This window comes from Theobroma umbraticum, unplaced genomic scaffold (assembly GCF_002168275.2).
Source record: "Theobroma umbraticum cultivar Fairchild unplaced genomic scaffold, ASM216827v3 scaffold_20.0, whole genome shotgun sequence".
Classification (NCBI taxonomy): domain Eukaryota; kingdom Viridiplantae; phylum Streptophyta; class Magnoliopsida; order Malvales; family Malvaceae; genus Theobroma; species Theobroma umbraticum.
The window spans coordinates 1540373-1563027 of NW_018397266.1; the positions used below are offsets into that span (position 1 = coordinate 1540373).

Consider the following 22655-nt stretch of genomic DNA (forward strand, 5'->3'; position numbering starts at 1 on the left):
TGATTGGTTCTGTTCATCTTTGGCTCTTAGGAGTGAAGTATGGTATGGCTTATTTGAGTTTGGTACACATGACATTGATTAGTCTTCTAGTTAAGTTCAGAAAGAGTTGACTAATAGTAAAAAAAAAAAATTTCTCAAACTATGCAATTATCAAAAGAACAAGTTCTTATCAGTTACTTGAATAGGAATGCAATAACTACCTGCAAAAGCTTTGAAGCTTTATCACCTCGAATTTCTCTGGATAAATTGATGCATAAATCATCAGCAAAGGCAATTTATTTTCCAGAAATGCATATTGCTCTAATTTTTAATTGTTTAAATTATATGAAAACCCTTTAAATTGTAATACAAATTTAATTTATCAAAATAATAATTAATTTGCAACTAAAACCAAGGTTATACTCTCACATAGAGCATTCTAAAAGTCAATTGAAACTAACTTAACTTGACTTAGCTGATAAAAATCGCTTAATCTAGTTCATTAAGATGGTTAAAATGGTTATTTTAGTTAAAATCCTTGATTAGATGAATTAAGTCAAGCCGATTCGATTGAAAAAATTTGAAGTCAATTAACAGAACTAGCCAATTTTATTTTTTCAATTTCTAGGGCATGTAAGGGGTTTTCTTGCATATAAAAATATGGGGCATTTTTAAAAATAACCCATAAAGATAAGATATTTTAAAAAATAACATTTTTTATAATTTTAACTATTTTTAGTCAAGTTGAACAAAATTACTCTTAATAAAATTATACGTCATGATGTTACATGCTATTTATAAAAATATGTTACACGTTATGATTAAGTTGTTACACGCCATGTACAAAAATATATTACGCGTTATGGTTAGGTTGTTACACACCATGTTGAAAAAAAATACTATTGTTACATGCCATGTATAAAAACATGTTACACGCCATGGTTAGATTGTTACACTTCATGTACAAAAACATGTTACACGCCATGTTGAAAAAAAAATATTGTTGTTAACATCATGTACAAAAACATATTATACGCTATGGTTAAAAAATGTTGTTACACGTTATGTTGTTATGTTGAAAAAAAATGTTATTGTTATATGCCATGTTGAAAAAATATTATTATTACACTCCATATTTAAAAACATTTTGTTACACTTTAATACCTAAAATCTTGTTGTTACTTACAAACCAAAACTTCAAATCTTCTCCAACTTTCTTCATTTTTTTTTGGTAATTTGGTATCGATTAAAGTGTTTCTAACATGTTTTCATAAATCAAAACACAAATTTTCTCATCTAAAATACCTATATCGACTAAAAATCGAAATTTTTTTTTCTAAAAACCTAGGTTTATAAATTTCAAATTCTGGAGTTTGTTGGTGTTTAGGTCCTGAATTGATCTAATTAAAATCTATTTTGAACATTTGTGATCATTTCTACTATTTTAATTTTATCCAAAATACCTAAAAATCGTATTTCTCAAAGAACCACCTACCCAAGCACATCAAAATCATTGTTTGGTGTCTTGAAAGCATAGGAAAGAAAATCTAAAAGCACAAAAGAGAGAAATTAAAAGTATAGCAGACAAATGTCGAAGAGAGAAATTGATAAAATTAGAGAGAGTGGGATAGTGAGAGAGAGAAATCGAAAGCACAAATGGGGAGAAATTGTGATTAATGGTTTAATTTATTTGAAATAGTTTTAATAGCATTTTTATTAAGTCAAGGCTAAATATGTCTAAAATAAGTAAATTTATTTTGATAGTTATTTTTGAAATACCTTTGTCAAGGAAAGTTATTCTTGATAATTTTCTCTTTAATTTATTTGAAATAGTTTTAAGGGTATTTTTATCAAGTCATAACTAAATATGGCTAAAAATAGTTAAATATATTTTAATTGTTATCTTTAAAATGCCTTTATCAAGGAAGGCTATTCTCATAATTTCTTTTAAAAATATTTACACATGACTAACATGTATGATGTAATTTATAACTCTAATTGCAATCTAGACTATAATGGGTCTTTTTTACATGTAAACCACGTAATCATAACTCATAACTCAAATTGACAAAATTGAACCTCATGATAGAAAATTCATGAGTACAAAATTGTGACTTTTTTGTTCTATACAAATCCAACTTAAATTGCTTTTAAATAACTTACTGTTCCATATTAAAAATTTCCCTAGAGATTATAAAAAGTGTTCTTAATTGCACAACTAATGAATTTTAATCCAATTGAACAATTTTTAATCTAAGCATGAAATTGAACACTGCCTTGTTGAAATGGGTTTTTATATCTAGCAAAATATATAAAATTTTTTTATTACATTATTATATTAGTCTCTATATTTTATAACAAATATAAATTTAATTATTATACAATAATTTATGTAAATTGAGTCATTTGTACTTTTTTAATTTATTAATTTTAATCTAAACTCTAATACCGTTAAATTTCTATTCTTAAGTATGTTGACGTACTATTTTGACCAAACTGACATAGTATTGATTGAGATAATGTAATATTTTCTTATTAATGTGACATTGACTATATGCTAACTTTACGTTTATCATGCTGACATGGTATTTATTAGATTGACTATAGTTTGTGATGAAAAATATTGACGTGGCGTTTGCTGATATGGCTATCAATGGACAAATTTAGAATACTTAATTGGTATGATTTATCCATTGATAGTCATGTCAGTAAATGCCATGTCAGCAGGTGCAATGTCGCATAAATTGTTGTCAGTTCAATCAATATTACGTCAACATGATAAATGTCATGTTAGCATATAGTCAGTGCAATGCCAGCTTGGTTAAAACATTAAGTTAGCATATTTAACAATTAAAGATATTAGGGTTTAGGCTAAAATTAACAAATTAGAAAAGTATATGGACTCAATTTACAGAAATTATTTTACAGAGACTAAATTTAAATTTTTTATAGAGTGTAGGGACTAATTAATTTAGCTAAGATTTTCCTTACCTATAGGAAAAAGAAATGTGTGTGTGAGAGAAAAAACTTATTAAGGACAGCTCAATTAAGTCATTATGCTTCTATTTCATTCAATCAAACTCCTATATTTTTATTTTAAGTCAATTAGTTTAATGGTTGACTAATTGTTATTAATCAAAACATATCTTGTCATTTTTTGTTAGAAGTGTTGATGTGATATGTTACCATGTGGGTGATGATGTGATACACTAATATGGTATGATGACATGGTCACATGGCATTTTTCACCTTTTATATTAATAACATATGACATAAAAAATGACAAGTGATATTTTAACTAATGATAGTTAGTCAAACGTTAGTAATATGAATTTATTTGACTTAAAATAAAAGTATATGGACTAAATTTACACAAATTATTTTACAGAGATTAAATTTAAATTTTTTATAGAGTGTAGGGACTAATTAATTTAGCTAAGATTTTCCTTACCTATAGGAAAAAGAAATGTGTGTATGAGAGAAAAAAATTATTAAGGACAGTTCAATGAAGTCATTATTTTTCTATTTCATTCAATCAAACTCCTATATTTTTATTTTGGGTCAATTAGGTTAATGGTTGACTAATTGTTATTAATCAAAACATATTTTGTCATTTTTTGTTATAAGTGTTGATGTGATATGTTGACTAGAGCTGTCAATATGGGTTGGCCTGGCCTAACCTGGCTTCAGCCCTTATGGGTTGAGAAAATATGGGTTGGGCCGGACCAGCCCATTTTTATTTTATTTTTTTAAAATTAATTTTTATAATTCTACTTGATACATTTTTTATTAATAAATTATTCTATAATTTAATTCATAAATTGAATAATAAAAACATGTTATAAATAAACAAATTATACTAAATATAAAAAAATAAATAAATTACATAATAAAGTTTAAATCTTTAACACAAATTACTATCTCATAAACATAAGTATATAACTAAATAATAAAAATTTCAAGATTCATTTATATCCTCTTCAATCCTCATTCTCAAGTAAAATATTTATATCTTGTTTAGACAGCAATGATGTCTCAAAGTCTGAATCATTATCAATTTATTATCTAATATTCATTATCATAAAAGAAAAAGAGATAATAAGTTTTAATCTAAATTAAAACTTTTAATTTGACAAGTGAAGATTCAAGACATTGAAATATATAAAATAAATAATACTATTGGTAACAAAATTATTAATTTTACATAATTAAATATATAAAATTATTAAATTAATTAAAATTATTTTTTTAACCCATAAGCTGGCCCTGCCTCAGCCCACATTAACCCACTGATTTGATGAGCTGGCCCATTTAAGCCTGGTTCTAATATGGGCCAAAATTTTCTAATCTACCCCACCCCATATTTAATAGAAAATGAGCCGACCTATGGGCTAGACCCATTTTGACAGGTATAATGTTGACATATGGGTGATGATGTGATATACTAATATAGTATGATGACATGGTCACATGGCATTTTTCACCATTTGCATTAATACCATATGACATAAAAAATGACAAGTGGTATTTTAATTAATGATAGTTAGTCAAGTATTAGTAATATGAATTTGTTTGACTTAAAATAAAAGTATATGAGTTTGGTTAAATGTAATAGAAGAATAAAAATTTATTTGAATTTTTTGCATAATATCTAAAAAAACCCTAAACTATTAAGAAAAATTCAAATAAGTTTTTATACTTTTATTACATTAAGTTAAATTCTTACTTTTATTTTGAACCAAATAAGTCCTTATATTTTTATTTTGAGTTAAATAAATTTTTGTAATTAATAATTGATTTAGTCAAAATGTTATTTGTTATTCAATATTGTGTGACTTAACATGGTATACTAACACATCATAATTATGTGACATATTTGATATGCTAATATGATTATGTGACATTTTTCACTTTCACATCAACACCATGTAGATATAAAATGACAATTATCATTTTAATTAATTGTAATTAATCAATTATTAGTCATAAAAACTTATTTGATCTAAAATAGAAATACATGAATTTAATTAAATGCAATAAAAGAATAAAAACTTATTTAAATTTTATTAAATAGTTCCTCTTAAAAAATATAATTTTTTAAAAATATTATAAAAAAAACAATTAATGTAATAAAGTTTACGATCGAGTGTACACCCCAAAATTGTCAAGGAAAGGTTTATGTGTGATAGGACCAGAGAAAACTAATTATCATAATTTAGTAAACTTTCATGTATATATAAAAAACAAATCATATTATCAAAATCTTGACAACGAAAATACAATCAAATAGGGAATTAGTGGATGGATGGTTTTGCTTGACGTGTGGGGGAGTGTAAACACGAGATTGTCAACGAAACATTTCGTCCATGTTTCAAAGTGTAAGAATAAGGTTAAAGCTTTGGTTTAATGGAAATTGAACTCCACTCTTGATTCACATGTTAGTGCCATGTTATCCACAAACATTGAGGCCTATGCAGCTAGCTTTCACATGATTTCAGTCATCACTGTCTTACCCCAAAATCGACAGCTCTTAATTAGTCCTGTTCCAAGCAAAGTCAAAAGTTTATAATTAATGCCTATGAGATTTAGTGTTAATCACAAGAAGGAGGAGACCTTAGAAATTCCAATCTCAAAGTTCAAAGTCTTATCATGGGTGATTTGATCGAATTTTATATTAAATTTTGTCTATCTATATATGATTGTATTGAGTTGTTTGTTATTATTTTTCCGTATATTAGAAGTAATAGTCGTTAATAATACATATCTATTTATAAATAATAAAAATTGTTGGATTCTCGTGATTGTTATTTTTGTGGTGTTATCTCATCGAAATACAAATTTATCGATTATTATTTGAAAAACTTATACTGATTAAGAAATTAATGTTCAAATAACACCACTTGTTTTTTCTTCTTTTATTTGCTTTTATCTTTTTGTTTTTTTTAAAATTATATATGTATGTAGATATGTATTATTAGTTATTATTTTTTGGTATGTATATTATTAAAAATTATTAATTATGCTTTAAATATTATTTAAAAATTTATAAATGCAATATGAATTAGATGTTCAATGTTTATAGGATTATAATTTTTTTTTTAAAAAATTAGTATTATCTTTGTTTATTTGGTGTGTTAATTTAAATTTTTTGTAATTAAATATATCTTTATTATGGGGTTATTTAAGTATTCATTTGTAAAACTTTTGTGTTGGTTTGATATTAATTAAATTTTAATGCGTAGCCCATTATAATAATAGATTAGGTTTGTCAACTTTATTTGTAAACTCTAAATTTTATATAAAAAAATTAATTAAAATTGTCATTATTACATGTCTTAATTAACATTTATGTCTCTACCGCTCAAGCAGCACAAAATTGTAAAAAAAAAAAAAAAATCGAAACAAAGCGCAATTGTAATAATTTATACTCACTCTACCATTTATATATAATTTTAGTTATTAATAATTTTTTCTTACAATATTTCTTGAATTTTAAATTTACAATTAAGCCTAATTTAAACTGGAAATAAATTTTAAACTCAAAAACGCCAAAATCAACCAAAAAAAAAGTTAATTAATAAATATCGTTTTCAAAAATAAAAAAACGTTTTAACACGTCTTTTAGACTAAATCACCAGACCAAGAAAAATATTCTATCATGGTTGAATCCATATTAGAAAAAAAAAACTCAAAAAGTTAAATTTAAATCAATTTTAAAAATTAACAAAAAAAGTTAAAACAATCAAATTATAAAAATTTAGCCCTAAGTTTGGAAACTCAAAAATCAAAAACAGATGCACACTAAAAAGTTTAGAGTTTTGAGTTAATAAATCTTAAACCCAAAACCCAAAAGGAGTAGAAGAGTTAAAAGAAATAAAATGTCATTCCGTGAACAATAGTTAAATATGAAATCACTCTCTAAGAATATTCTATCATGGTTGGATCCACATTAGGAAAAGGGGGTGAGGAGGAGAAGGATGAAGTTGTTTGGACTTTGGATTTTAGCCACCATTTAAGACCATAAACATGCGTGATCGATAAGCCATTTTTCTTCACCTTCACTCCCGAGAAAGTCTTCCTTTCTCTGTTTATTTATTTTTTTCCACCAAGAAACTCAAACCCTAGATCTCTTTTATTTTTTATTTTTTGTTTTATATTTCGTTTGACACTCCCCATCTTCACGTCACACTTTTTTGTTGCACTGTATCCTCACACGCACAACACACAACAAAAACTAAAGACCCATTTTCCAGATCTGACTAAATTAGACCAATCCCATTTCCATTTTTTGTTTTGGCTTTGCTTTTGCTCTTTAACTACCCATTTCTTTTCTCATTGCAAATCTTTTATAAGATCGCCTTAAACCCAGAAAAGCAACAAAAAAAAAAAACCCAGTTGTTAATTTTTTCACGGAATTACATCTTGTTGTATAAGTTGAATTAGTTTGAGTTAAAAGAATTTTGTTTGTGATTTAACGTGATCCGGTTGGATTTTGTGGGATATAAAATAATTAGATCTGGCTTTGGGGTATTTTAATTTATATATGTTGTTTTAGTAGTTTGGGTATCTTTCTTTGGATTGGTTCGAAAGTTTTTCTCAATGGCAATGCCATCGGGAAATGTAGTTTTATCTGATAAAATGCAGTTCCCTGCTACTGCAGCTGCAGGAGCCAGCGGCGGTGGTGCTGTTGGGGCCGTTGGTGGCGGTGGAGGTGGAGGAGGAGAGATCCATCAGCACCACCACCGGCAATGGCTCCCCGATGAGCGTGATGGCTTTATCTATTGGTTGCGGGGGGAATTCGCTGCATCCAATGCTATTATTGACTCTCTTTGTCATCATTTGCGTGAGGTTGGGGAAGTTGGGGAGTATGAGCCCGTTATAGCTTGCATTCAACAAAGGAGATGTAATTGGAACCCCGTGCTTCATATGCAGCAGTACTTTTCGGTTGCTGAGGTTTCCTACGCGCTTCAACAAGTTGCGTGGAGACGGAGACAAAGGCATTATGATCAGGGAAAAGTTGGGGGAAAGGAGTTTAAAAGATCTGGAATGGGGTTTAAGGGGCACAGGATGGAGGTGGCTAAAGAAGTGCAGAATTCTGGGGTAGATAGTGATGGGAATTCGACTGTTACTGCAGTTTCGGAGAGAAATGAGAGAGGGAGTGAGAAACATGAGGAAGTTAAGTCGTGTGGTGAGGTAGGGAAGGTGGAGGATAAGTGCTCGACGTTCACAGAGGATAAAAAAGGTAAGTTCTTGGTTCATGTTTCTTTTTTTACCTGCTTTACTTACATTTTGGTGAATGTTGAATGCTTTAGTGAATGAAACTTTCTATTCTTCTAGCTTGTTATGGTTGGTTAGTGGGTTGAAATTTGTATTCTAAGGGATGCTGAGTGTTGATGTTGTTGACTTAGGAACTATCTACTTGCTTAAAAAGCTTGGTGTTGCCATATATGCTTCTTTCTTGGATGAGGCATATTATCCATAAAAAGAAAGTAGCCTTTTGTTGTTTGATAAATTTTTTTGTTTTAGGTTTGTAGGATTCTAAAGCAAGCTTTCTTAATTGAAAATTGGTGTCACATTCTCTATTTGCTCTTGTTACCTGAATATGTATGTACCTACCGAATCAGCAATTGCTCTATTTTTGATGGAATAATTTTGCTTGAAACTGGATTTATGTATTTTAAAAGGCAGGTGTTTTTTTCATCCCAGAGTGGTGCAGTTGGAGGTGGGTGAAAAAAAAAATTTCAGAGGCTTGCATTTAATAACTTATTCGTAACCTTGGAGAGGACACAGTCCACATACTTTATTACCAAATTTGCTATTAGCTTTACGTGCACATATCAGAATGTGCTGGATGTGATAAATGATTTCAGGTTTCATATTGTGCCAAAATATTTGTTAGATGTATTTTTATCTTTGAAAGTATTTCATTAAGTTCTTGAATCTCATTAAAACTGTGTTTTGGGATGGGGATTTTATATCATTGCATAAGGAAATCAATCTGGTTTTAACTTTTAACTCCTGGGGATTTTTCATTTGCCCTTGATAAAGGTTCTTTGGATTCATTTTCAAGCTTTCCATAGACATTCCACATTGGATAATAATTACTAAATGCTTTTACAAATGTCAGTTGACACCCATTAAATGAAATTATGTATTGTACTTGACGATTTATGTTGTAAGATTAACATTTCTTTTTGTTTTTTGGCTTTGAACCCAGATACTGGTTCTAAACCTCATACTGATAGCAGCTTAAAAAAGTCAGGGAGTTGGAAGGGAGCTACACCTGGCGATGCAGAATCTGTAACCGAGGATGTAAATGGTGGGTGCACGTCAAGCTATAAAGGTATATCCTTTTGCTTCGGTGATGGGTTGCTTTTAGCTCGTAGAAGGCCCTGAAAGGGGAAGCTGCACCATTTATGACTATCAACTGCTGTACATTTAAAGTTCACTGGTTTTGGATTTTTTTTTATTGCTAAGACTTGAACTTATCCAAATATATTTACTTATCTATTTTAGGAACTTATCTATTTTAGAAAAAATCTTCCTCTTTTCCTATTTATCTAGGAGGTGAGAATAAACTGGGTAGTGTATTGATTGGTTGCACCTTTGATTCAACTCCTGCACCATATGTTGAACTCAGACGTTTAACTTGTTCTTTGAATAATTTCTTCAAGCTGAACATGTAGTTTCTCTATGTTTTGTTAAATTAATTTTTTTTATTTATGATCTTTCAGAGAATGATTTATGTTCCATCCAAAACCAGAATGAAAAGCAGAATCTGGCTGTGGGTCCAAAAACTTTTGTTGGTAATGAGATGTTTGACGGAAAGATGGTAATTATTTATATCTTTTATGATGATATATTTGTGAAATTCTGGATGAACTGATAGCTTGTTTCTTTTTTTTCCCCTTCTCTGTTTCTACTTCTTATGAGCAATTGTTTTTTTCTTAGGTAAATGTGGTGGATGGGCTAAAATTGTATGAGGAACTGTTTGATGACAAGGAAGTTTTAGATCTTGTATCATTGGTAAATGATTTAAGGGCTGCAGGAAAAAGAGGACAACTTCAAGGTAAGTTCTCTTAAAAGTTTCCTTCATTTTTCATTTTTTTTTTTGGACCAGCAAGAAGAAAGCAAATCTTTCCAAATTTCCTGCAATCCTTGGAAGCTTCTGGTTTTTTCCTTGGTCAATTCATCTAATGAGTATTTTCTCAAGTTGCTGAAGTGATAAGGATAATGAAAAGAAATACAAATTGCTATTGTACATAGAAGAAAAGGGCTGATTTAGTTGTATGATATATGCTTTAACTAATTTACCTATTTAGGTTGGAGGAATTTTTCCAGCTGTTTTACAGTTAGACTTGTGCTGTAAATACATGCTCGGACATTGCTCTGGTTCCTGAACATACGAGTGGCTGGAAAAACAGGGCTCATCCTTGTTTCAAGTGACCTAGTTTAGCGTGCTTGCTGGGTCTGTCCTATTCGCAAACCTTCATCTTCTGACTTTTATGAATTTTTGCCACAAGCTTTGAATTAAGTGAAGTAGACCATGGTCATTGAATATAGGTCCCGACGTGGAACTAGATGTGGATTAGGTCAATGTCATGTCAAGTAGTGTAGCGTGATGGTACAGCTAGCTTCTTTCTAACCCACTTTACCTGCGTAACAGTAATTGTAAGCATCTGTTGGTTTATTATTTATTTTAATGTTTCATGTTTGTACTGAGCATGGCTACTACTTTTTTTAAATGGGTAGAAATCGGGGAGGCTGTTTGTTGTTGGCCCCATTATTGCATATAGATTGTCTCTATTGTGACTTTCAAATGAGCAAATATTAAGTTATTAACAGCCTGGGATGAATGTGACTACATTGTTATATTATAATGGTGAGACAAAAGATAAGGTAAAAAGAGGGAAAACATCTGGGTGGTTGGCAATACTAAGTTTCCTTGTACCACTTGTGAGCATGTAGCTTAGCTTGGGTTTTGTGTATCGGAGCTAGTTTTTGTATATTTATCTGTGGTTGTATCTGCTTTTTTCCCTACTATCATTGTTTCATATTTTAAGGTGAATACTTGGCATGTTAAATTCTAGTGTTAATTTCAATTGGATGATGCATTTTATTTTGTTTTGTCAGCTAGACAAATATTGTGAAAAAAGATGTCTGTTTGGTGCGAAACCTTTGAATTATAAGAGATATGGGCATATAATTACATATATTTTTCTTAATATTACTGCTTTCAATGCGTGTAAATTGACTGATACGTGTTTATTTTGTTGTATAAACCTTGGCCTGGAAATTGCCTCTGCACTTTGAGTATCTGTTTTATTATAAATACCATCTAGAGAGGAAAGGTTTGTGTTCAATAGAAAGCTGGAGGGCTGGCGCATTGATCATTTTAATAAGGTGGGTTGAGTCTTGCAATCACAAGGGTAGAGGGATTTTGAGCTGGTTAGCATGGTTTCCCTTCTTACTATGGTGCAACTTCTGGGAACCTAATTATGCAGAGTGAAATTCTTCCAACTGCACCAAACATGCGCCCAAAATCAAGTTATGTTATTGTATGTAGTAGCCAAAGGACAAAGTGCATACAAGAAGGGTAAGTGTAAGAATTTTGGGAAAGAAAACCTAGAAAATCAAGGGGGATGAAAAATTCTAGTGAGATTTTTTTTTCTTTTTTTTTGTTGCTTTGTTGGGAAGTGGAAGTTGTTGTGGGCTTGAATATGTTCTCTTCTGAGATTGAAGTCATGAATTGACGTCTAGAGAGGTTTTATTTTGGTGGAAGTCAATGGTATGCCCATTTTTCTTCAGAGCAAGAAAAGGCTCTTTTTTCTTTTTTGGCTTTTCCTTTTTGGTGGAAATCAGTGGTCAAGACCTGGTCAAATATGTTAAAACTGGATAAGACCTGCCATTTGACCATTCTGGTCGTTATTAGAAGAAGCTTTAGCAGCCTTATGTAAATCTCTAGGTAACCAGCTATCTTTCCGTAGTTGCATGAAAAAGCAAGAGCTATTTTGGCTCAAGTGAACTTGACCATAATTAAAAGAATTAGCTTTTCCATGGCCCAGTGCAGCTAACCACCTATGACTTGATTTCTCAGTTATTTTTGCCTCTTGTTTCCTTCTATTATTTCTTTGAAACTTCCTGAAATTCTTATTTAGCCTTCATTCTTCAACTCTTTACAGTTTCCTGATTTTCTTCTTGTATACCTATGACTTTCTTTTTTTCCTATTTTGCAATTTTTTTTTTCTGTCTTTTCATTTGCTTGTCAATTCGTTTGAATACATTTTTGTGGAGATTGATAAAGTTAGATTAAACAATTGCATTAAAATTGTATAAAATTTGAAGGGAAAAAATAAAAAATAAATGAGGATTTTTTTACCTTGAATGTTGAATGGCTGGGTTCAACCCTTCCCCCCTTGACTGGTCAGCCTCCAGGCTGGTCTTGTGAATATGATTAAAATAACCAAGTAATATAGACATAATGTAAAAGTTTTATTATTTTTACAGAAGATGCTTATATGCCAACATGATGTGCTTATAAAATTGGCTTTTAGCCACATAAATATTTACCAAACCAATTTGGCATGTCTTAATGGTAGAAAGTATTTACAGCATTTAAAATAAAAACTCTATAAATATGCATCAATTAGGCTATTTTGTTTGTCATTAATCTATATGTTAAGTTGTTAACATACAAAATAGCTTAAATGATCAGTTTAGGTCCTTGAATTTCATTACAAGCTGGTGCTCTCTCCTATGATCCTATTCCAGTCCTATCTTATGTCCATTATTTGTCCACCCCATTTCTGCTTATTTTCGCTTTCAGGCTGAATCATAATCATAGTTAATAGGCTTGCAGCATCATAATTTTAGGAACTATTGTTTATAGTTTTATCCATCATGCAATTTTTCTGGGTCAAGCTAGGACTTTGGAATGCATCTGCTAATTACTGTTCTGGGGATGGTTGAAGGTGCTAGTATTTCTATTACTACCAATGTTGTTAATATCTTTTAAATTTCTGATGTTGTTAGTGTACTATGGCCGATTTCTGTATTACAGAACAGATAATTTTGCTGATGCTTAAGCTGATCGTGTTCTTTTAATTCCTGATCAATCTTGGAATAATGTTGGTTCAGTCTGGTAGTGAATTTTCTTGGATGCTGAATATTTGTAAAAGTACTATGTTTGCATTCAAATATCAGTAATAGCTGAATTGTTACATGACAATTGACAAGAAGCAGGTCAGACATATGTGGCTACAAAAAGACCTATGAAGGGACATGGTAGAGAGATGATTCAATTGGGCCTTCCAATTGCAGATGCACCGCTAGATGATGAAAATGCTGCAGGGACTTCCAAAGGCATGTTCCTATGATGAGCCTTCCCCTCCTTGATTCCTACACCCACCCACCCACCCAGACACACACATGCACACAGAAAGTAATAATATATATTTTAAATTTTCACAAATAATTTTTTTAAAAAAGTTTAAAGTAACAAATAATTTATATATCTTTCTAATTTGATTGAACTTCAGTAGATCGGAGAATAGAAGGCATTCCTCCCTTGCTGCAAGATACTATTGAACGTTTGGTCAACTTGCAAGTTATGACTGTGAAGCCAGACTCCTGCATCATTGATGTCTATAATGAGGTGGGTAAAAATGGTGCTTTCTGGTGGTTTTTTGTAAAATGAGCTAGCTTTATGGCTTATGTTATCGTGGTTTTTTTAGGGGGATCATTCACAGCCTCGCATGTGGCCACCATGGTTTGGAAAGCCTGTTTGCATCATGTTTTTGACTGAGTGTGACATTACTTTTGGAAGGGTGGTAATCGGAGCTGATCATCCTGGGGACTATAGAGGCTCTTTAAAGCTTTCTCTTGCACCTGGGTAATTATTTCACTTTTTCTGGATCCTACAACCATCACGATGCTTCAATGTGCTTGGAAAATGGGGCATGTGTAGATTTGAAGAATATCCTTGTTTTTCCAGATTACTAAGTTTGAGTAATTTAGCTATTAAGTTAAAATCCTAAATGAAACTGGTAATAATACTTCTAAGGATATAGTCCCCACATCTATTAGAATACTGATGGTTATTGAAAGGTATTCTTTCTTAGCATTGCTTCCTCATTAAGGTCAAGTAGATTCTCTTCTTTTGTTTCATATTCCTGAGATTGTATTTTATAACTATCATGCAGATCTCTCCTTGTGATGCAAGGAAAATCAGCTGATTTCGCCAAACATGCACTTCCCACTGTCCGAAAGCAACGCATACTTGTTACATTTACCAAGTATTGTCAACCGAAGAAGTCTACAACTGACAACCAGAGGCTTTCTTCACCATCAGTCTCTCAGTCTTCCCAATGGGGTCCACCACCTAGTAGATCACCAAATCATATTCGGCATTCTGCTGGTCCCAAGCATTATGCAGTAATACCAACAACTGGTGTATTGCCGGCCCCACCAATTCGGCCACAAATTCCACCTTCAAATGGTGTTCAACCTTTATTTGTGCCTACTGCAGTTGCTCCTGCAATTTCTTTTCCTGCTCCAGTTCCCATCCCACCTGGTTCGACTGGGTGGCCAGCTGCCCCAAGGCATCCTCCACCTCGTCTCCCTGTTCCGGGCACTGGAGTTTTCCTACCTCCACCAGGCTCTGGTAATTCATCATCTCAACAGTTGTCAACTACTGCAACTGAACCCAACATTCCCGTGGAGATCACTTCCCCACGGGAAAAAGAGAATGGTTCTGTGAAACCCAATCATCATACAACTTCTCCAAGGAGTAGGTTGGAAGGAAAATCTCCAAAGCAGGACTGCAATGGAAGTGTAGATGAAGCTAGCATTGGGAGAGCTTTGATGAAGGAAGAACAGCAGTGTGCTGACAATAGTGTCAAGCAAACCTGCTAGCGCAGTTTAGAGAGAGAGAGAGAGAGAGAGAGAGGGAGAGAGAGAGAGAGAAGGAAAGGAGGTAGGCTGCGAACTGCAATGAGTTTAAGGCAAATGTAAAGTGCGGCAACACTTGAGACTTTTGACATTTAATACCAGTAGGGGGAGAACAAAGGGAGGGAAGAATGTCTCAGTTCTCTCTGCAATCCATTCTGTTCTCTTTTCCATTTTTTGTTGTTTTATTATATGAACTCTCACACTAGATGGAAAACTCCATTCTTAATTTAACTGTGGTTCTTATTAATATCTGGTTCAAAAGTTTTCTTAATCAGGAACGAGTTTGGGATGCTTTAGGAAATTTACCATGCCGGAAAGATGTGTTGAGTTACAGATGAAGCAAAGTTATTTGGATTGGCGCTGTAGGCTAGCTGCTTAATCCTGTGAAATCCCACTCTCCTTTAATGATTCAGAGCTTTTTCCCCTCTTCTTTCTTGTTTCTTTTACGCTAGAGATAAATGCTTACCAAGGGATCATATTCAATTCTCTGTACAGCACTCTTGAGAACCTAATCTCACACTGGATTAAAAGCAAATACTTCCTATTCGATTGTTGATTTCCTTTTACGCTTAAAGAAGCCCACTGTCGAGGACCCTGGGGAGTAGGGAGTTCATATTTGGCCTCCATGCTACCTCTTACATTTGAAAGCGACGGCTGCACCAAAATGTAGTTTTCAGCACCATCCACTACCTTTCTTTTTATATTCAACCATTTTTTTTTAAAAAAAAAATTAAGAATCATTCATTCCAGGAAGGTAGACCAAAACCAAAACAAAGGAGAGTAGAAGACTGATTGGCAGCCAGTCTTGACCCTCCCAACACAAACTGGAAACAAAAGCACCAGCACACCCTCCTCCTTCAGCAGACACAGACTAACCAACTCTTTGCCCATTTACAAGTGTACTCAAAAAACCTGCGCTAACAGGTGGGAAAAGAGCCAAGACAACAGACAAAAAACCAGACAGAACAAAGTAAGACATAAGAACAAATTCACTGTTCCCAACTCTTGCTAAATCTGAGCACCAAAACAGAAGACCTGGTGCGAGTCCATCCAGCAAAAATCAGCACCCTATCCCTCCTGCAATCCAGAGTCAAAATTAAAAACCAACAAAACTCAACCACATAGATCGCCCAACTTCAACAGCCGCCGTCCTCTGATAATTAGTGCCGGACTTGCAGCAGGCCGTTAACTCTTTCAACCCCCATCTTGGCAAGATTATCCGCCTATCACATTACCTGACCTCTGGATATGAAGGATCTGCCACCCAGGGACCTTTCGGAGCATTGCCTTGATCTTAAGAACCAGATTTCTAAGCCTCCAGTGAGAGGAAGAAGGCTTTAAAATCCAAGTATCTGCATTTTTGGAATCAATTTCCACAACTAGACCAAAACCTTTCAACCAAATTAAGGCAGCATTTATCAATATTCAGCGAGTTGTTCTTGCAGTGACATCTCAAGTATTTCATGTTAACTAAAAATGATAAAAAAAATAAGTCAGCTGCTAAATAATTGCCTTCTCTTCTAACATGGTTTGTTTTGCACTCCCAAGAACATTTCATTTGCGCTTTAACGTCCATGATGATAGGACCAGCATGTGAGAAGATTGCTTCGTTGCAATGGAAACCGACCTTTTACGTATATAAAGAACATCTCCCTCTGTTAACAACATATTGCAAATCCACGAAGCTGACGCGTATTCCATCTCCTCAATATCTTGTTTATCTGGAAAATCCGAATATAGCTATCTTCTTAAGTGTCAAAGATTCCTTTGTTAAGCTGAATAGCAGTATCAATAAATTCAGATTCTTCATGCATATTGCCATGATTCAATAGCTCTAAATCATGGGAAAGGTGACGAAGTTTGGATCCGCCAACACCAGTGATCATGACCAAGAATACTCAAAACTTGCGACACATCAGTCCCAAAAACATCACGCATTATAGAATTTATGGTTTCTTGCAACCCCAACAAAGTGTTAAGCTGTAGTAGTCCTCAACAACGTGAATCTTCTCTTCTACTTCCTGATGATGTAAGAAACTCTGGATTATGTGTTCCTCGACATGTCAGGGTTCGAAAAAAGTTGATGGTTAACATCCATTGGTTGATCAGGTCCTGGCTTGAGCAAGCTCTCATAATAATTTTGATCATTCATTTTGTCGATTGCAGATGTGGTGCCAATAATACATTTTAGAACATTGTGATGCTTGCTTGATGTTTGCAATCGCTGTGTCCCAACCCAAGCACCAAACTCCTTTTCAACAGCAACAAAAATCATCCGAGAATCCTGAACCGATCGATGAGTGTCATCATTGAAGAGAACGTTCAGGTTTATCAGTCTTTGAAAGAGATCGTCAAGTCCAGGATCATAAAATCGGCAGCGGTAATTGGCCAGTGCTTCACCATTGAATTGACATTGGACCTTCATTTACTGCAGTGAATAGTAACGGTTTTTTCCAGTGACCTGCCATGACAAATGTGCTTAAGACTCCCTTCGTTGTAACCCATAGCTACAGATTCTTGATACCTTCCATAGCCGATTCTAAACCCCATCGAGAGTTTTGCTTATAAAAAGATTTATTGCAATTGGCTTAGAATGAACACGCAACAATGTAACCTTATTCCGAACAAAAAAAGGATTGGGTTTTCGGAAAAGAAAACCAACATACACATGTCCAGACGGTAATCTGAGTGGGCTTGAACCCATCTCTTACTTGTGATTGTATCCTTTCCCTAATTAATAAATCTAATTTGGGCCTTTGCCCATCGTAGTAGATTGTATTATTAAATCTTTCTATTAGTCTAAAATATGGTGAAACAAACCAAAAGAAATGGAGGACAAGGGCATGGAGCATCCTAGACTGATTTTGCATAATTTCCTGACAGAAGAAGAATGCAAGGTTAGTAGCGCCAAATTGCCAATCATTTATTCATCGTTTTATCAAAATCTTCTTTGATGTTTATTGTTTGAGATAAATTGAAATATGAAAGTTGAAACAGGAACTGGAGTTCATACACAGGAGCTGTAGCACTGTGGGGTACAGACCCAACGTATTTTCCACAACACTGTCTCATCTCATCGCTACTAATTCTCCTCATCTGATCATCCCTTTTCTTCCCATTAGAGGTCCTTTCCTTTTCTTCTTCTGCTCTCCTTTTTTTTAAAAAAAATAAAATAAAATTTATCAAATTTCATTATTATTTATAGTATTTTTTAAAATTTGATTACAGATAGATTGAAGGAGAAGGTAGAGGAGATCTTTGGGTGCGAATATGAGCTTGTCACCGAGTTCACTGGCCTTATCAGGTTCTTCTCTTTCTTTTTGTTCACGGGGATAGTTAAGTTTGTAGCAGAATATGACTTGATAATTTTGTTAAAAGTACCAAAAGCCTGAATTCAGAAAATCAACAACAAACACTTGCTAATTTCCTTTGGTAATTAAATCTGTGTTGCATTTGCTTGTTTATTCACGTTACCCCTTGATTAGTGTAATGATTAACATGCATCATAAATATCAGTTGGAGCAGAGGAGCAAGCATCGGTTGGCATAGTGATGATAACAGGCCCTATCTCAAACAACGGGATTTTACGGTGCGTGCATAGGTTTTGTGAAATAATGTCCCCCACAATTAGTCTTCTGTTGATAAGTCTTGCTGAGGGTGTTTTTCTTTTCCAATTTCACTTTTTTCTGCTTTTCAAAGGCAGTCTGTTATTTGAATAGTTATCAAAAGGATTTCAAAGGTGGATTATTTCATTTCCAAGATGGGGAACCCAAAACTATTGCGCCTTTGGCCAGAGTAAGTGCAGCTGTTAAAGGTTTACTGAAGACATGTCTTCTCTTAGTAGTATTTGCATGATAATGTACAAGCTTGAGTTTAGGTCTCAGAAACAGTTCCAATTGATGCTTGATTTATTTATTTATAAAGCCGTAATAAATCTATCAACTGATCTAATATCTGTCCAGGAGTTAAGCATTCTATACACATCAAAAGGATATATGTTTTGAAGTATTTGGAAATGAGATCATATTGTAGGCAATATGATCTTGACATGGATCTAGTATTATTTATGACTAATTTGGGAACTTCTTTTGCGGGGGTTTTAGTACTTAAATAAGGGGTAGAAAAGGTCTAGGCTCAGGACTCTTTGAGTTGCCAGTTGTGATGAAGGGACCCTGATGAAATCTGATTGTCTGAAGCAGCTAGGCACAAACAGCTGTAAGGTTGTAAAGTCAGGGTTTGAAAGGTTTAATGACAAAATTCGAGGTCTAACAATAGAGAGTTGAGAGAGGACAATGAGAATATGTTGCAAGAAATATTCCTTCAACTTTATGTGTTCTCAGTATGCATGCCTCAATATTTATCACTCCAAAATCTACTAAAATATGAAGACTAGGTAGGTTTTTATGGAGATTGTTGGATTTTTTTGTCTTGTGAGGACTTAGAGTTCAATAGTAATGAAAAGACTTATAGTAACCTTAGAAACTTATGTATACACAGGACTTTGATCTCCAAGAAGACTTGATTAAATTACAAAATAATGTTTAAATTTCAGAGTTAGAACTTTGCCTCTCCGCATAGAATTCAGTTGGTTGCTAGGACTATCTTTGCCTAATAAAAAATAAGGTATAAGGAAACTTTTTCATTCGTGACTTATCTTGGCTTCAGTGCAGAAGTAGCTATGTTACATTGGATTAGTGATCAAGGCTAGTGATAGCATGTTTACTCAGTAGCTTTGAGATAACATTTGATTGTACTCACTGAGTTATTGTATATCAGGACGCTGTAATGTATACAGCTGACAGCCGCAATACTCATTCTGTGGATGAGGTACTTTCAAGATCTCTCTCTTACTCTCTCTCTCTCTGTGTCTCTGTTGTGGGTAAAAATTTAAAAAAAGATTTTCCAATTCTTCTATAAAAGAAAAAGGATACTATTAGGGGTTCAAGATGATAAGCTGAGTGTCTAGCTGCTCAGTGCTTAGGCTTGATCTCAGTCTCAAAGGGAAAATTTGAAGCTTGATTTGAGCTAGGAAATTATTGTTCAAACTTGTCTTAGATGAGTTATGTTCTTAGTGAATAATTATACAAGTTTTCCTTTTTCTTTCATGCATTAAAAATATGAGAAAAATTGAAAACTATGATATAAGTGGTCATAAAGTAATTTCAGAAAAAGCAGTGCTCAGAAAGTAATGTGATGGAATGTAAAAAAAGGGTGCTTTGGACCATATCTTGTTTGCTGCTTCATTTTTTAATTTTACCTTAAGTTTTTGTATAAGAAAAGTTTTAATTATGGCTTGGTTGTTGTCAATGAAATCCTAGGTTGAGTAAATTTACATAAAATCCATGAAAGGTTATTCAGCATTGTGTTCTAATGCTCAGTCAAAGCCATGGTTCTGCTTAGACTTGCCCTTTTCTAACAAAAGAGATTCATTGTGAAGCTCTAGTATGGTATGAAAATCAAATAAAAAGACTGAAACAAGGCAATTATTTATTTTTATTGAATGACAATATAATGGAAATTATGGTGGCTTTTCTTTATTTTCTGTCCTGCTCTAAGATATCCATTCTTTTTTCTGTGTTTGCACACTGTATGCAATAGTAAATAACAGGAGGATCTTTCACTTTTTTAAAATTTTTGATAGTGTGTATTAGATGAGTGATTTTAGATTGTGGCCAGAAGGAGCTTCATGCAAAAAAAAAAAAAACACCTATTTGTTTTTCCACATATAGCTCTCCTATTTTCACTCCTTTTTGTCTTTACTACTGCATTGAGCTTTGGCCTGTGGTCCTGAATGTTGTTTCAACTGCTTTATTTCTGACAGCTTTTTATGGCGCTGATGTATTAGATCATTTGACAGGTAACTGAAGGAGAACGGCTAACGCTTACTTTATGGTTCAGCCGTGATAGTTCCCATGATGAGGATGCTAAACTTATTCCTCTAATTGCAGAAAGCCTATTACACAAGTCAAATAATGTGCCGTGTTCATTCCTACCTTTGCCAGCATCAGATAATATGTATTGGTTTGCTCCTAATCAAGCTTCTCATCAAGAATTGGGTTTTGATATTCGCTTGGGAAGATTGCATTCTCTTGGATTTGATGTATATTATTCTCAAGGCATGAGTTTTATCTCAGATTTATCTGAACTGCTCATGGAACCGATGCAATTAGCAAGAGGACATCAGTTGCTTGACCATGAATTTGCCAATGCTTTGCATGCACTTCAGGTATTCTTACTATTGATTTTTCAAGATAGGGTTTGTTAATTATACATGTTATGTAATCAGATATGAAGCTATATGAACTTGTTCATGAGATTAACTTAGTCTACTCATTGAGATTCTTAAAGCCGTTTTTCACTCACTGCTGCTCATTTTCTCTTTCTGGATTATTTCCATAGAAATTGAGGTAGCAACTACTACCCAAAAAATCTGTAGGATGGCTGCTACTTGATTAGATAATCTTTATAACTTCTAATGAGTGCATTGGAGGACTGGTGTCAAGAATGATGAATAAGCCATTCAATTTCATTAATATAAGTGCTGCATTGAAAAGGTTCATGTACTTTCTTAATGAGATGATATTGCGCAAGTTGTCTCCCAGCAAAAGAAAGAAAAAAGAAAAGAGAAAGAAAAGAATTGATCCATTCCTTCTTTAGCTGTTGTGTGGCACAAAGGCTTTTCAGCAATTGTTCATACAGTTTCAATGGCTATTTAGCTTTGCTGAAATTCTTCATACACTTGCACATGTCATTTGCAATTTCTTTCAGCAGAAGCTTCTATTAAAAAATCATCCTGATGATAACCCAGTCAACCTCTTATGATGAACAGGTGGTGCAATTTTACTTTTGGAAAGGGTGCAAATCTCAAACTTTTACAAATGAAGTTCAATCTGGCAAGGTGGTAAAATTATCACAATCACAATGCGAGAAAATTAGTCAAGTGAAATCTGTTTTTCTGAAGGATACTAAACTGGTGGAGACTGTTTTTCGACGTGTGGAGCAACAGTCCTTTGATTCAGCCTCTTTTTCCGCTGCAATCACTGCTTGGGAAGATTATTCCCGTAAGTTACATAAAGAAATCTTAATGAGCTTCCCTCAATGGAGAGCTCATCAAGCTATATACAGTGTTCAATTTGATGTGTCTTGACTCTTGACAAAATTTCAGTTATAGATCCCTGGTGATCTTGTGATAAATATCACTATTTTTTAGCTATTTGGGTTGTTAGATTTTATAGCTCAAAATTGTTTTGGTTTATGAGCAGATATTACTTATGTTCCTAATTGGACAGTGTGCCATGTAGGTTGCCCTTAAGACCCCATGCTGTTAGGATCATCCCTGACTGACTGAAAAAAAAAATACTGTGGTTGTCTATACTTGGAGTTGTTTTTGTCCAATTAGGAGGCATCTTCTACGAAATAAGTAAGTAATATTGCAGTCGGCAATTTTTAGGGAGGACCTATGATTGAGATCTGAAGGAATTGCTTGTATGTGTTTCAAGATGACACGGCTGTTTGCTTAAGGTTGTCTGAGGAGTAGGTGCTTCCCCTAATGTCTCCTCAACCTCCTCTAAGGACAAATTACAAATTGATTGGCTGAGCGAAAATAAAAAAAAGTTACAACTTGAGTAATTCTGAATCTTCTAGCCATAGCTTGAGCCCACAGTTGACTCACCTAAGTTTCAGATGGATCATGTTTCATGGTTTTGTCATGAGATACCCCTCAATCG

General features: G+C 33.3%; 2 protein-coding genes across 5 annotated transcripts; both read left to right on the forward strand.

Moving 5' to 3' along the window:
- Positions 1–6900: 6900 nt before the first annotated feature.
- LOC110422952 (hydroxyproline-rich glycoprotein family protein) lies at positions 6901–15175 on the forward strand. The gene is given in 9 exon segments (XM_021437016.2): positions 6901–8221; positions 9197–9322; positions 9714–9811; positions 9931–10048; positions 13216–13341; positions 13521–13633; positions 13713–13870; positions 14181–14883; positions 14885–15175. Coding segments are annotated over 9 exon segments (2103 nt in total). The 5' UTR covers positions 6901–7578; the 3' UTR covers positions 14903–15175.
- Positions 15176–17548: 2373 nt separating this feature from the next.
- On the forward strand, positions 17549–22365 carry LOC110423608 (2-oxoglutarate (2OG) and Fe(II)-dependent oxygenase superfamily protein). 4 transcript variants are annotated; one of them, XM_021437875.1, is made up of 9 exons: positions 17549–17825; positions 17926–18052; positions 18157–18232; positions 18445–18517; positions 18628–18723; positions 19705–19755; positions 20877–20949; positions 21063–21154; positions 21758–22365. In XM_021437875.1, the coding sequence occupies exons 1-9, from the start codon at positions 17757–17759 to the stop codon at positions 22073–22075; spliced, it is 975 nt and encodes a 324-aa protein (XP_021293550.1). In that variant the 5' UTR covers positions 17549–17756; the 3' UTR covers positions 22076–22365. The 4 variants fall into 4 exon arrangements, with proteins under 4 accessions (XP_021293550.1, XP_021293551.1, XP_021293548.1 ...); XM_021437876.1 differs by having other exon boundaries at positions 20877–20943; positions 21758–22364; XM_021437873.1 differs by having other exon boundaries at positions 20786–21154; positions 21758–22357.
- Positions 22366–22655: the final 290 nt, after the last annotated feature.

What these genes read in the sequence shown, in the direction of transcription:
- LOC110423608 (XM_021437873.1), top strand. Translation starts at nt 17,757, where the DNA reads ATGGAGGACAAGGGCATGGAGCATCCTAGACTGATTTTGCATAATTTC. An exon ending in TGACAGAAGAAGAATGCAAG is followed by an intron (nt 17,826 to 17,925) that starts GTTAGTAGCGCC and finishes AAGTTGAAACAG; the next exon opens with GAACTGGAGTTCATACACAG. An exon ending in GAGTTCACTGGCCTTATCAG is followed by an intron (nt 18,233 to 18,444) that starts GTTCTTCTCTTT and finishes CATAAATATCAG; the next exon opens with TTGGAGCAGAGGAGCAAGCA.